This window comes from Trachurus trachurus (assembly GCF_905171665.1).
Source record: "Trachurus trachurus genome assembly, chromosome: 6".
Lineage (NCBI taxonomy): Eukaryota > Metazoa > Chordata > Actinopteri > Carangiformes > Carangidae > Trachurus > Trachurus trachurus.
This window is the reverse complement of record NC_139897.1, coordinates 28,856,345-28,871,556: the sequence shown is the minus strand read 5'-3', so window position 1 is coordinate 28,871,556 and position 15,212 is coordinate 28,856,345. Positions and strand designations below refer to the sequence as shown.

The 15,212-nt window shown below is 40.2% G+C and overlaps 2 protein-coding genes and 1 long non-coding RNA gene across 4 annotated transcripts; all 3 read right to left on the bottom strand.

Moving 5' to 3' along the window:
* Positions 1–920: 920 nt before the first annotated feature.
* LOC310987610 (troponin I, fast skeletal muscle-like) lies at positions 921–7,609 on the bottom strand. Of its 2 annotated transcripts, none has more exons than XM_083973942.1 (7): positions 7,423–7,609; positions 6,396–6,428; positions 4,861–4,897; positions 4,626–4,754; positions 1,540–1,629; positions 1,213–1,386; positions 921–1,130 (listed from the first exon to the last, which is right to left on the bottom strand). In XM_083973942.1, exons 2-7 carry the CDS (start codon positions 6,401–6,403, stop codon positions 1,053–1,055), a joined length of 516 nt encoding a protein of 171 aa, XP_083830068.1. In that variant the 5' UTR covers positions 6,404–6,428; positions 7,423–7,609; the 3' UTR covers positions 921–1,052. The 2 variants fall into 2 exon arrangements, with proteins under 2 accessions (XP_083830068.1, XP_083830069.1); XM_083973943.1 differs by having other exon boundaries at positions 7,378–7,514.
* Positions 7,610–8,528: 919 nt separating this feature from the next.
* Positions 8,529–15,211, bottom strand: LOC310987639. The gene is made up of 2 exons (XR_014595459.1): positions 14,990–15,211; positions 8,529–8,907 (listed from the first exon to the last, which is right to left on the bottom strand). It is a non-coding gene; the product is annotated as an uncharacterized lncRNA (long non-coding RNA).
* LOC310987612 (troponin I, fast skeletal muscle-like) lies at positions 9,341–13,505 on the bottom strand. The gene is made up of 7 exons (XM_083973945.1): positions 13,320–13,505; positions 12,437–12,472; positions 10,897–10,933; positions 10,662–10,790; positions 9,981–10,070; positions 9,631–9,804; positions 9,341–9,548 (listed from the first exon to the last, which is right to left on the bottom strand). Exons 2-7 carry the CDS (start codon positions 12,445–12,447, stop codon positions 9,474–9,476), a joined length of 516 nt encoding a protein of 171 aa, XP_083830071.1. The 5' UTR covers positions 12,448–12,472; positions 13,320–13,505; the 3' UTR covers positions 9,341–9,473.
* Position 15,212: the final 1 nt, after the last annotated feature.

The following is a 15,212-nucleotide window of genomic DNA, read 5'->3' as shown; positions in this document are numbered from 1 at the left end:
ATTTGTGATATTAAGAGGCAAAAATCTGTTTTCATCAGGTCAATGAGCCAATCAGAAGAGACGATGCTCTGATCTACCTTTATACTGTATGGAGCTTTAACACAAACATCTACCTTTATTTTGAAGGAGCTTTAACACAAACGTCTACCTTTATACTGTATGGAGCTCATGTTATCACCTGGTTTTGTGGAGATGAAGACGCCCCAAACTGACACCAAACCTGGAGGGAAATATTTATCTCTTTTTCTCTTTCTATTCAGTCATGTTTAATTGATTAACGGTGCGCACCTTTAGTCAATCAGCAGAACTCACAGAAAAAAGAAAATTCTGAATCTCTCACTTGTAAATCTTTATAAATTTAATTTTCAGTTTTCAAAAGATACCAAATATGTCACCTTGGGTTTAGGGAGGAAGGCGTCTAAAATGATTTAACATCATGAAACTTCACAACTTGAATGATGAAAAACTCAGTATACAGTAAAGATTTTAAAACTGAAAACAGATGACAAAGACAAAAAGAGGAAGTCGTTACTCACCCGTTTGTTGAACTTCATGTTGCTGCAGCTTTTGTTGGCGACAATCATTAATTAATGTGATGACAACATGAACCCAAGGATTACCAATGTGATTTTATCAAAATGTTTGTTATTTTGATTTGTGTCTGAAACTACCGAGAGACGATGTGCAGGAGGAAAAACCAGCAGAAAGCAGAGAGGGCAGAAGGCTCTCTGCTGACCTCTGGTGGCTCAGGACCAACACAGCACTCAGTTCACCTGGAGATCATTATACTGCACGTTTAAAGAGTTATTCTAAGATTTTATCTTAGATACAGATCTGGTTTAAAGTAAATAAAACTAAAAGATTAAAATGAAGTCTTTAAAATGTGTGTAGGGATTAAATAAAAATGGAGTGCGACAGCATTGCCTTATTCCAAAAAAAAGAAATTTAATTGCACAAGTTTTTCCAATTCCATGAAAAAGGCCAGATGTGACAGAGGGGTGAGATGTGGCAGCCCACAGGAAGGGAAAGGGGCAGGTTGAGTTTGAAAGTCTTTAGGAGGTCTCGAACATCTTCTTCCTGTCAGCTTTGTCCTCAATGTTCTTACGCCAGTCGCCAACGGCCTCTGTAGGCTGAAGGACGAATGAAGGCGTTAAAGAACTGATGTGACGATGAAGGAGAAAGATTGAAATGAATAAGAAAGCAACTCCTCACCTCCTCCTTGACCTCCTTCTTGACCTGCTTCAGGTTGGACCTCAGGTCCATGGTCACCTTGTGCTTGCCTCCCAGCAGGGCCTGCAGCATGGCGTCGGCCGACATGCGCACCTTCTTCAGGGCGGGCTTCTTCACTCCGGCCAGCTCCACCACCTTCATCTTCAGGTCCTCGATCTGGAAGGAGGAGAATCAGTTCAAAACAAATTTGTTGTGTTATGTATTTATTCACAACAAGTCTGGATACTTTTAATTAATTTAGTCTCAATCTCTGACGTCATGATGAATCACAAAGCTGTAACAAACACCTCCTCCCCTCCTGTGTCTCACCTCTTTGTCGGCCTTCGTCACCTTGGACTCGGCGTCGTACCTCGCCTCATCGATCTTGTCGAGGGCAGCATGGATCTTCTTGCAGATGTCCTGTTGACAAACAAACAAACAAACAAACAAGGGTGTAAACATGTTTAACACACTCCCTCAGCTGTTACATTTCACATGTGACTCATCGTTTCATTTGTTTCAGAGGAGTTTGTATTTTCTATTGCACTTTTGAGGTGATTTTATTTACAATTGAAAATTGTTGTTTGCATATATCAGCATTAGATATTTAGGGTCCTAGCTGCTGTTTCTGACATTCTGACAATTTTTGAAATCTGCCTTGACAACTGCTGCCTCGTCTCTGAGTCTATTTGAGAAGACACACACATAAATGCACTTCCAGACAATTAGCTCAGTGAGTTAGGAGCTGGTTCTTGGTGCCAGTCGGTGTGGGTTCAAGCCCCAGCAAAGGTGATAAGGATATTACATCAACATACCAGATAGTCTTTGTACAACATTTTAGAGTCATGGTAGATGATGTTTGACAAAAACATAACAGAATTTTACAATAAGTGTTTAAAGGGACAAGGAGTTTCTCCATCGGCAGAACGAAAACTTCCGCGACAATAAAAAAAAAGTCTCATATTAATGTGAACTAGAAAAAGCATTTCCAAAAATGGAAATGGTGTGAATGCTGAAAGCCATTGCTGAACCATGTTGAATTAGCAGAATAAATTGACAAAGACATGCGGAATGGCATACAAGAAACATGTCCAAGGAAGGAATTGAACCCACAACCTTCAGTACATCAGCCCACTGATCTAACCACTTCACCATAGTTACATTAGATGAGAGAAAAGTAAAAGAAATCCCTGTATAAGAGGCTCACTGACTTCTGAAGAGAGGTTGAGACTTTGATGAATGTGAGATTTTTCAATAATGCTTAAAAAAAAGAAAGAAAAGAGTATAAATGAGCCATTAGAAGTTTGTCTACAGATCAGAATTTGAATGAAGTCTCTATCAGAAAGTACAACATGAATGATGCAGGAATCAAACCCATGACCTCATGATCAATAAACCTTTACTCTGCCACTTCGCCACAGAGAGCACACACATAAGAAAGTTGTCATTGATTGTAATCTGATGATGTGCTGCAAACTGTGGCACTAGGAATGAATGAGTCTCTTAACGAACACCTGTAACCAATTGAGGGTGGGGGAGGGGAGCAGAATTCAACATAACATAACAAGCGTGCTCCACTTGGATTCGAACCAGTGACCTTGAGGTTGGCCACTACACTACAATGGAGTTGTAGAGAAAAGAGGTTGAGACTTTGATGAATGTGAGATTTTTCAATGATGCTTAAAAAAAAAGAAAAGAGTAGAAATGAGCCACAACAAGTAAGCAGAGGACTTTTTTGTGACTTGTGACTATTTTTTGATGAAATTATACAAAGTGTAATGGCCATTCCAGCGAATTAAAAAGTTGAGCTCCTGCTACTCTGCTGTGAAGAAAATTGCATTGGGCTGAATGGCAGAGAGAGAGCACCCAGGCTGCATTTAAAAAATATTTTAAATTATTCTCTGAGTCTCTGTGCATTTTTGACGGCATTGTGAGAAAGAAGACAAGCGTGGCTACAAACTGTTTCCAAAATCATCAATCAGTGTAGAGTGTCATTTGTAGCTTTGCTGGCAGTTTCAGAAGAAAAGTTCCAGTCGCTTTTTTGGATCTCCTTCACTCTACGATGACGTCACCCACTCTGATCCAACCCCATACACACTCATTGAAAAGTGTGAAATTTGTCAGAAATCCTCATGTGCTTTTAAAGGATTTATCTCAAAAACGGTACAAGCTATGAAAAAGTTGTACACACAGGATGAATACATTAGAAGTTTGTCTACAGCTCAGAATTTGAATGAAGTCTCTAGCAGAAAGTATGGTGAAGCTTTAGTGGCTGAAAGAAGTAAGAAGATTTGAAGAATTTGAAGACTGTTCCAATGCATTCTCTATGGGGGGAAAAAAAATCAGAAAAAGTTAAATATTTGAAAAAGTATAAAAAGTATGAAAAATTTGAATACATCCGATAAAGTCCAGAAAAAGCTGCACGTTTTGATATATGAATTGTTGAAATAGCACAAAGTATGAAGGACTAGAAGAAGACCGTAAAAAGGCAGAAGAAAATGGCCGAACAGAAGAACAATACGTTACCCACACTTGTTAATGGGCCCATTTTCGATAAATATATCGTTTTGTCTCTATCGTTATTTTGTTATTATTAGTGGTGGTGTAAACGCTGGGCTCACTCACAGACAATTAGCTCAGTGAGTTAGGAGCTGGTTCTTGGTGTCAGAGGATGTGTGTTCAAAACCCAAGGAGTTGATGATAACACAGTAAAATACCAGATGGTCTTTGTGAAACAAATGTACAAAATATCTAGAATAGAATAGAATCTTACCTCAAAAACTGAATTTTCTTTTTACAGTGGTTTAAAATCTGCCTGCACAACAGTGAATGGCTTACTCAGTTTGTGAAGCCACTGTTGAACTGCCACTTGCCAAATAGCTCAGTGCGATAGACAATGGTCTTTGGTTCTAGAAGTTGCGAGTTCAATCCTGAACTGGTGCAAATTGAACATTATAAGGTCAACTGTCCCGTCTTCCTATTCTCCTGTTTGTTGCTCAGAATTTGCCTAAATTTGCCAACAGATAGCCCGGACCAAACCCATTGTTGCGCAGCAGCTATACTTTTAGTTGTAAGCTATACTTAAAATACATTTTGAGTGTTTTTACGAACAGATTTCAATACTTCTGTCTGGTTTGTCTGTTTCATTAACACCTATTTTATGAGTCAGACTTGACAGATCCACTTGTTCATTTTAACTTAATCTATTCCCACTTTTATTGCAGACCAATTCTCATTCCACCATGAGAAGCTGATTTCCCTGATTTTAATGAAGCCCTGACCCTCAGATGTAAAACACCTTCTACACCACAGTGAGATAAAATATATTTCACTTTCTGGGATTAAAAATTGGAGAGCATTCAAAGGAGCTCCAGCAACTAACAGCTAATGGCTAACGGCTAATGTCCCTGTCTCACCATGAGGGCAGCCTGGTCTCCGCTGGCGTTGGGCTTGGGGCAGGTCTCGGCCAGGTAGGCCACCTTGGCGGCTGCGATGTCCTTCTTCTCCTGCTCGATCCAGCCGGCCGCGATCTGCAGCATCAAACTCTGCAGCGAGGAGAAGAAGAAAACAAACATTTCCATGTAAAATAAACATTTCTCCGACACTTTGACGTTGACTTTGCCAACGAAAGCTCTGACGAGAAGCACTCACCTTCAGATGATGCTTGCGGCTGGATGTCATCTTCTTACTGTGACACAAATATTTAAAGTTCATATCAGGACAGATGAAGACGATTCATCAGAGAAAATCTTTGTTTTCTTAAAGGAAAAGTTTTGAAAATACTTTTTTTTTGTATTTAAAAGATCTACAGATTTTTATGTCAAATATACTAAAGCAGCAGTTTGTTAGCTTAGCTTAGCATAAGGACTGGAAACAGGGGGAGCCGAGCTCCGTCCGGAGACATTTACCAAAAGTGAAAAACAAATGTTTTTCACGCTTTGATTTTGTGCAGATTAAATCAACAATATATGATGTGTTTTGCTGTGTTTCCCTCTGTTTTCATTCTTTATGCTAAGCTAAAATAACCCTCAGCTAAGCTAAACTCACAAGCTGCCAGTAAAAGATCTGACTCCAGGAGACTGAAATCACTGATACGTTATTATTTCATTAACTTCGGCCAAGTCGACATCTGAGGCTTAAGGTCGACCTTTAAACTGTCGGTCATCCTCTGAGCTCGCATGTGTTCACATCAGTTTAACTTCAGCTCAAAGACCCAGAGAGAAACATCTTATCACCTCCTCAACTATTTGTCTTGAACAGACAATAACAACAACAACGTTTCCTCCAGGATGAATCATTGAGTGTCCCACTCTTTAGTTTTACATTTATTCAGTCAGAAAATAGAGATGGACTTCTGTCAAACTCAAACATTAATGCTAACATGCTAATTGTTAATCAGCTGATGAATTGTTTACTCTTCAGTTGCTTTTATTTCATTTTTATTCCATCATTTTCGATGCTTTTAACACTTTATGTCTTTTCATGTGATACTTGGTGCCTCTAATAAATGAATATAGAGAGAGAGCGCTATATATATTGTTTGAATAGTTTTTTTTACGTTTTAAAACACTACACCTGAATGCATGTTGGCGTTGTGTTGGTTGAAGTTGACAAGGATGGATTTACAACATTAAAATGATTAAACCTTTGATCCAAGTTTTCTAACAGTTTATTTTAAGAGACTCATAGTTTCCTCATGGCTTCGAGTTGCAACGACAGTATTTATAGGATAGGAGATCTGGCAACAAACGTAGGTTTCAAATATTAAGTGAAGATTAATTTGAGAGATATAAGCAGGAAGTTACTCTGGAAACCAACAAGTGTGCATAAAAGCAAGAAATCTCACACTTTCCACTGTAATTAAATCAAATTAAATTGATGTTTCTGACAAACTGATGGTTTCTAATCCTCCAAAACAAGTGTTAGCTTCTTAAATTTACTAAATCTATAAGATGGTTGTGATTGGATTTTAATTCAGACCCACAAGGTCAATGATGCTGAACTCTTTCCTGATCTGTCAATCACTCATCCTGGAAGTAGAGACACCAGATTTAACTAAAATATCTTTTTAAGAATGAAGTTATTCAGTTATTTTAAAGCAGCGCAATGAAACAAATAGTCAGGTTATGATCAGATTACATTTTGGATGCTTCTAGGATGAAGAAGAAAAAGAAGAAGGTACTCACTCAGACATGTTGGCTGTTTTGGATCTTCACACCCTGTTCGAGACAGAAAACACTTGTGAGTTAAACCTGAGACAGGACAGGTTTTATATAAAACACACTGACTCTGTCCAGCAGCTCGACTCCCCCCCCCCTCCCCCCGACATGATCAACCTGCGCCCCTTTGACCCGAAACACGACACTTTTTATTATCATGGAAAAGGACGCCAGCGATCACAAACCAGCTAATTTGGGACGGGTGGGGTTGGATGGTCAAGCTCAAACAGTTGCCCCAAGACGGCTAATTAACACTAGTGTCCACAAAAATATCCAACGAAAGCCACAAACAGAACAAGATAATAACGGAAAAATCAATACTCACTACTAAAGAATCGGATTTGGGGGTCAATCAAAGGAAAAACCAAGTGTTAATTAATAGTTTCCAAACAGATAATTGATGAGTCTGAACATGCAAAACATGAACTTTACCTGATTATTTAAAAAATATATGAACATTTATACATTTGGAATAACACATTTCTGAATGTTTTCATGAGGATTTTCTTTCCATTGTTGTGATAATTAGCTGAACTATGTTGCGGGGCTAATATAAAATGTTAATATTATAAAAAATGTTTTGAATGTGTTCAGAAATTTCATTTGAGATTTTGAGGTAAAATATCCCCAAATATTTGCCAAATGTATTTTTTTTTTTTTTATCTTTTTGAATATCAAACCTCCAAATTTCAACAACAATTCACCAATCCCTATATCATCTTAATGACACTTCCTGAGAACCCCGTCAAAATAAAAGACCAAAACGTTTAGCCTCCAAATCATGAACAAACACGAACGTCCAGCATTGATTTCACGGTTCAGCTGCTCCCCTGGTCCTACCTCTAAACTTCAGGGGTCAGAGGTCACACCTGCAGCAAGCCTCTGTCCCAAACACTAAAAAAAATCACCTCTGTGAGTGTATGTGGGTGGATATAAACCAAATCCCCACCTGCTAACCAGACCTGAGTGTGGCTCAGTGCATTGTTTTTCCTACCAGAGAGAAAGAAGCCGAGCTGCAGGAAGAAAGAGACTTGCACACTGAACCTGACGGAGACGAGCGAGGAAGGGGGGGGAGACACTGCCAAGTCCCTAACAGATAAGATTAAACAGGGTATATAGAGTGTGAAGTGCTCGCTCAGCAGAAAAGCCCGCCCTCTTTATGGTAACAGAGCCACTTCAGACCAATGGGCCAAAGTGTGTGGTGATGAAGCTGAAGCCGTCGGTCACGCCCACAAACAAGGTGTCATTTAAAATTAAATGCAGCTCTGGTTTCAGAAAGATGACGCTGCAGCAGCCACAGTCAAACAAATCAAACTGGACATTTGCACGTTAACATTTCCTCACTGCAGACTCACTTACCTGGCTCAGGCGGCTGCAGCCTCAGTTGACCCCGAACTTTCAAACCCAGGAGTGGATTTCATCCTCCATCACTTCTAGAGGCTGGGGGGAAAAAGTGAGACAGGAGGAAAGATTAGAGCTGACGAGAACATTTAGTTTCAACAAGCTGTTTTAAGGTTCAATATCTTACTCTACTTCTGTGTTTTATTCCATGTGCTGATCTGTAAGACCATATATTTGTGATATTAAGAGGCAAAAAAGTAGTCCGGTGGCCCTGCTCCATCCGGTGGCCCTGCTCCATCCGGCGGCCCTGCTCCACCTGGCGGTCCTGCTCCATCCGGTGGCCCTGCTCCACCTGCGGCCCTTCTCCATCCGGTGGCCCTGCTCCACCCGGTGGCCTTGCTCCACCCGGCGGCCCTGCTCAATCCGGTGGCCCTGCCCCATCCGGTGGCCTTGCTCCATCCGGCGGCCCTGCTCCACCTGGCGGTCCTGCTCCATCCGGTGGCCCTGCTCCACCTGCAGCCCTTCTCCATCCGGTGGCCCTGTTCCACCTGCCGGCCCTGCTCCATCCGGTGGCCCTGCTCCACCTGCCGGCCCTGCTCCATCCGGTGGCCTTGCTCCATCTTGCGGCCATGCTCCATCTTTCTTTATGTTTTGAGTCATTGTCGTGTGAGCTACTGGACTAATTTGAATTTCCCTCCTAGGGATGAATAAAGTTCTCTACTCTACTCTACTCTACTCTACTTTAATACAAACATCTACCTTTATTCTGTATGGAGCTTTTAGGTTTTGGGTTTGGTAAACTGACTTCATGGTTTTGTGAAGATGAAGACGGACATTAAACCTGGAGGGAAATATTTATCTCTTTTCTCTTTCTAATTGATTAGTGGTGCACATCACAGAAAAAAGTAAATTCTGAATCTCTCACTTGCAAATCTTCATAAATGCGATTTTCTGTTTTCAAAAGATACCAAATATGTCACTTTGGGTTTAAGGAGGAAGGCGTCTAAAATGATTTAACTTCATGAAAATCATTCACAACTTGAATGATGAAAAACTAAAATATACAGTAAAGATTTCATGACGTTGAGGAAACTGAAAAAAGACACAAAAAAGACAAAAAGAGGAAGTTGTTACTCACCTGTTTGTTGAACTTCATGTTGCTGCAGCTTTTGTTGGGGACAATCATGAAATGTGATGACAACATGAACCCAAGGATTACCAATGTGATTTCATCAAAATGTTTGTTATTTTGATTTGTGTCTGAAACTACAGAGAGACGATGTGCAGGAGGAAAAACCAGCAGAAAGCAGAGAGGGCAGAAGGCTCTCTGCTGACCTCTGGTGGCTCAGGACCAACACAGCACTCAGTTCACCTGGAGATCATTATACTGCACGTTTAAAGAGTTATTCTTAATGTAAACGGCTCCAGATTGGGAAGTTATGTCTATTTCTGTCAAAGATTTTTATCTTTTAGATACAGATCTGGTTTAAAATAAATAAAATTAAAAGATTAAAATGAATTAAGTCTTTAAAATGTGTGTAGGGATTAAATAAAAATGGAGTGCGACAGCATTGCCTTATTCCAAAAAAAATAAATTTAATTGCACAAGTTTTTCCAATTCCATGAAGGAGGCCAGATGTGACAGAGGGGTGAGATGTGGCAGCCCACAGGAAGGGAAAGGGGCAGAGTTGAGTTTGAAAGTCTTTAGGTGGTCTCGAACATCTTCTTCCTGTCGGCTTTGTCCTCAATGTTCTTACGCCAGTCACCGGCCTCTGTAGCCTGAAGGACGAAAGAAGGCGTTAAAGAACTGATGTGACGATGAAGGTGAAAGATTGAAATGAATAAGAAAGCAACTCCTCACCTCCTCCTTGACCTCCTTCTTGACCTGCTTCAGGTTGGACCTCAGGTCCATGGTCACCTTGTGCTTGCCTCCCAGCAGGGCGTGCAACATGGCGTCGGCCGACATGCGCACCCTCTTCAGGGCGGGCTTCTTCACTCCAGCCAGCTCCACCACCTTCATCTTCAGGTCCTCGATCTGGAAGGAGGAGAATCAGTCCAAAACAAATGTGTTGTCTTAATGTATTTATACACAACAAGTCGGGATACTTTTAATTCATTTTCCCAGCATGCATTGATATAATTTAAGTCTCAATCTCTGATGTCATGATGAACTACAAAGCTGTAACAAACACCTCCCCTCCTGTGTCTCACCTCTTTGTCGGCCTTCTTCACCTTGACCTCGGCGTCGTACCTCGCCTCATCGATCTTGTCGATGGAAGCATGGATCTTCTTGCAGATGTCCTGTTGACAAACAAACAAACAAGGGTGTAAACATGTTTAACACACTCCCTCAGCTGTTACATTTCACATGTGACTCATGTAAACGCTGCAATTCCACCTCGTTTCGGAGGAGTTTGTATTTTCTATTGCACTTTTGAGATGATTTTATTTACAATTGAAAATTGTTGTTTGCATATAACATTAGATATTTTTAGTTGTTATACTTAAAATACATTTTACTGCCAGTACTGTAGCTACTTTTCATTTTTGAACTTTTCGTCATTATGAGTGCTTTTACAAACAGATTTCAATAGGCTACTTCTGTCTGGTTTGTCTGTTTTATTAACACCTATTTTATGAGTCAGAGTTGACAGATCCACTTCTTCATTTTAACTTAATCTATTCCCACTTTTATTGCAGACCAATTCTCATTCCACCATGAGAAGCTGATTTCCCTGATTTTAATGAAGCCCTGACCGTCAGATGTAAAACACCTTCTACACCACAGTGAGATAAAATATATTTCACTTTCTGGGATTAAAAATTGGAGAGCATTCAAAGGAGCTCCAGCAACTAACAGCTAATGGCTAACGGCTAATGTCCCTGTCTCACCATGAGGGCGGCCTGGTCTCCGCTGGCGTTGGGCTTGGGGCAGGTCTCGGCCAGGTAGGCCACCTTGGCGGCTGCAATGTCCTTCTTCTCCTGCTCGATCCAGCCGGCCGCGATCTGCAGCATCAAACTCTGCAGCGAGGAGAAGAAGAAAACAAACATTAACATGTAAAATAAACATTTCTCCAACACTTTGACGTTGACTTTGCCAACGAAAGCTCTGACGAGAAGCACTCACCTTCAGATGATGCTTGCGGCTGGATGTCATCTTCTTACTGTGACACAAATATTAAAAGTTCATATCAGGACGGATGAAGACGATTCATCAGAGAAAATCTTTGTTTTCTTAAAGGAAAAGTTTAAAAATACTTTTTTTTGTATTGAATCTACAGATTTGTATGTCAAATATACTAAAGCAGCAGTTTGTTAGCTTAGCTTAGCATATGGACTGGAAACAGGGGGAGCCGAGCTCCGTCCGGAGACATTTCCCAAAAGTGAAAAACGTTTTTCACGCTTTGATTTTGTGCAGATTAAATCATCAATATATGATGTGTTTTGTTGTGTTTCCCTCTGTTTTCATTCTTTATGCTAAACTAAGATGACCTAAACTAAGCTAAACTCACAAGCTGCCAGTAAAAGATCTAACTCCGGGAGACTGAAATCACTGATACGTTATTATTTCATTAACTTCGGCCAAGTCGACATCTGAGGCTAAAGGTCGACCTTTAAACTGTCGGTCATCCTCTGAGCTCGCATGTGTTCACATCAGTTTAACTTCAGCTCAAAGACGCAGAGAGAAACATCTTATCACCTCCTCAACTATTTGTCTTGAACAGACAATAACAACAACAACGTTTCCTCCAGGATGAATCATTGAGTGTCCCACTCTTTAGTTTTACATTTATTCAGTCAGAAAATAGAGATGGACTTCTGTCAAACTCAAACATTAATGCTAACATGCTAATTGTTAATCAGCTGATGAATTGTTTACTCTTCAGTTGCTTTTATTTCATTTTTATTCCATCATTTTCTATGCTTTTAACACTTTTTATGTCTTTTCATGTGATACTTGGTGCCTCTAATAAATGAATATATAGAGAGAGCGCTATATTGTTTGAATAGTATTTTAGTCTTACACTTGAATGCATGTTGGCGTTGTGTTGGTTGAAGTTGACAAGGATGGATTTACAACATTAAAATTATTAAACCTTTGATCCAAGATTCCTCATGGCTTCGAGTTGCAACGACAGTATTTATAGGATCAAAGGCGTTGATGCTCATGGTCATAAATTTAAGCCAATTAGGCTACCATTTAACACATATTTTTTTTAAGCAGATCTGGCAACAAAAGGTTTCAAATATTCAGTGAAGATTAATTTGAGAGATATAAGCATGAAGTTACTCTGGGAACCAAGAAGTTTACATAAAAGCAAGAAATCTCACATTTCCCACCGCAAGTAAATCAAATTAAATCGATGGTTCTGACAAACTGATGGTTTCTAATCCTCCAAAACAAGTGTTAGCTTCTTAAACTTACTAAATCTATAAGATGGTTGTGATTGGATTTTAATTCAGACCCACAAGGTCAATGATGCTAAACTCTTTCCTGATCTATCAATCACTCATCCTGGAAGTAGAGACACCAGATTTAACTAAAATATCTTTTTAAGAATGAAGTTATTTTAAAGCAGCGCAATGAAACAAATAGTCAGGTTATGATCAGATTAAATTTTGGATGCTTCTAGGATGAAGAAGAAGAAAAAGAAGAAGGTACTCACTCGTGAGACATGTTGGCTGTTTTGGATCTTCACACCCTGTTCGAGACAGAAAACACTTGTGAGTCAAACCTGAGACAGGACAGGTTTTATATAAAACTCACCGACTCTGTCCAGCAGCTCGACTGTCCCTCCCCCCGACATTATCAACCTGCGCCCCTTTGACCCGAAACACGAGACTTTTTATTATCATGGAAAAGGACGCCAGCGATCACAAATCAGCTAATTTGGGACGGGTGGGGTAGTTGGATGGTCAAGCACAAACAGTTGCCCCAAGACGGCTAATTGACACTAGTGTCCACAAAAATATCCAACTAAAGCCACAAACAGAACAAGATAATGACGGAAAAATCAATTCTCACTCCTAAAGAATCGAATTTGGGGGTCAATCAAAGGAAAAACCAAGTGTTAATTAATAGTTTCCAAACAGATAATTGATGAGTCTGAACATGCAAAACATGAACTTCGCCTGATTATTTCAAAAATATATGAACGAATACATTTGGAATAACAAATATCTGAATGTTTTCATGAGGATTTTCTTTCCATTGTTGTGATAATTAGCTGAACTATGTTGTGGATCTAATATAAATTGTTAATATTATAATTTTTTTTTGAATGTGTTCAGAAATTTCATTTGAGATTTTGAGGTAAAATATCCCCAAATATTTGCCAAATGTATTTTTTTTTTAAAATCTTTTTGAATATCAAACCTCCAAATTTCAACAACAATTCACCAATCACTATATCAGCTTATTCACACTTGCAGCAAGCCTCTGTCCCAAACACTGAAAAATCACCTCTGTGAGTGTATGTGGGTGGATATAAACCAAATTCCCACCTGCTAACCAGACCTGAGTGTGGCTCAGTGCATTGTTTTTCCTACCAGAGAGAAAGAAGCCGAGCTGCAGAAAGAAAGAGACTCGCACACTGAACCTGACGGAGACGAGTGAGGAAGTAGGGGGAGACACAGCAAAGTCCCTAACAGAAAAGATTAAACAGGGTATATAGAGTGTGAAGTGCTCGCTCAGCAGAAAAGCCCGCCCTTTTTATGGTAACAGAGCCACTTCAGACCAATGGGCCAAAGTGTGTGGTGATGAAGCTGAAGCCGTCGGTCACGCCCACAAACAAGGTTTTATTTAAAATTAAGTGCAGCTCTGGTTTCAGAAAGATGACGCTGCAGAAGCCACAGTCAAACAAATCAAACTGGACATTTGCACGTTAACATTTCCTCACTGCAGACTCACTTACCTGGCTCAGGCGGCTGCAGCCTCAGTTGACCCTGAACTTTCAAACCCAGGAGTGGATTTCATCCTCCATCACTTCTAGAGGCTGGGGGAAAAAAGTGAGACAGGAGGAAAGATTAGAGCTGACGAGTACATTTAGTTTCAACAAGCTGTTTTAAGGTTCAATATCTTACTCTTCTGTGTTTTAGTTCATGTGCTGATCTGTAAGAACATATATTTGTGATATTAAGAGGCAAAAACCATCTATTTTTGTCAGGTCAATGAGCCAATGAGAAGAAAAGATGCTCTGATCTACCTTCATACTGTATAGAGCCTTTAGGTTTTGGGTTTGGTAAACTGACTCCATGGTTTTGTGGAGATGAAGACGGACATTAAACCTGGAGGGAAATATTTATCTTTTCTTATCTTCTCTTTCTATTCAGTCATGTGTTTAATTGATTAACAGTGCGCACCTTCAAATCAATGGTAAATGGTCTGTATTTATATAGCGCTTTTCTACCTGAAACGATACCCAAAGCGCTTTACAGTACATCACATTCACCCATTCACACACACATTCACACACTGATGGCGGAAGCTGCCATGCAAGGCGCAAACCACGACCCATCAGGAGCAAGGTGGGTAAGGTGTCCCCGGCAACCGGGACAGAGCTACCACCTGAGCCACTGCCGCCAATCAGCAGAACTCACTGAAAATCTTCATAAATTTAATTTTCAGTTTTCAAAAGATACCAAATATGTCACCAGTTATCCGTGGCTTCTCTGAGTTACAGGGGGTCTCAGCTTGTTTTGTAGCGGAAGCTTCTCGAAGCTCCTCTTCCCGGTTCGTCAAATTTGGACGAACTGGGATGAGGAGCTTCCGCTACAAACAGGCTTGAAATATAGACTTACTTAATTTTTTTCGGGACAATTTCGCATTTCGGGGCTTCAATACAAGACAGACATTACATACGAGCAGCATGGAGGTATTTGGATGTTTTTTGGTGTGTCCTTTTGTTACGAAGACAGTTGGTATCCATTTGCAACCGTTATATGGACATGCACTGCTACGCCGAGACCCCCTGTAACTCAGAGAAGCCACGGATCACTCTGAAACTTCTCCCAGGGTGAGTAGATAATGAGTGCAATTTAAATTTTGGGTGAACTATCCCTTTAAGGAGGAAGGCGTCTAAAATGATTTAATGTCATGAAAATCATTCACAAGTTACTTTCAGAAGAAAAACTCAATATACAGTTAAGATTTAATGACGTTGAGGAAACTGAAAACGAAACAAACACAAAGAAGGCAAAAAGAGGAAGTCGTTACTCACCCGTTTGTTGAACTTCATGTCGCTGCAGCTTTTGTTGGCGACAATCATTAAATGTGATGACAACATGAACCCAAGGATTACCAATGTGATTTTATCAAAATGTTTGTTATTTTGATTTGTGTCTGAAACTACAGAGAGACGATGTGCAGGAGGAAAAACCAGCAGAAAGCAGAGAGGGCGGAAGGCTCTCTGCTGACCTCTGGTGGCTCAGGGCCAACACAGC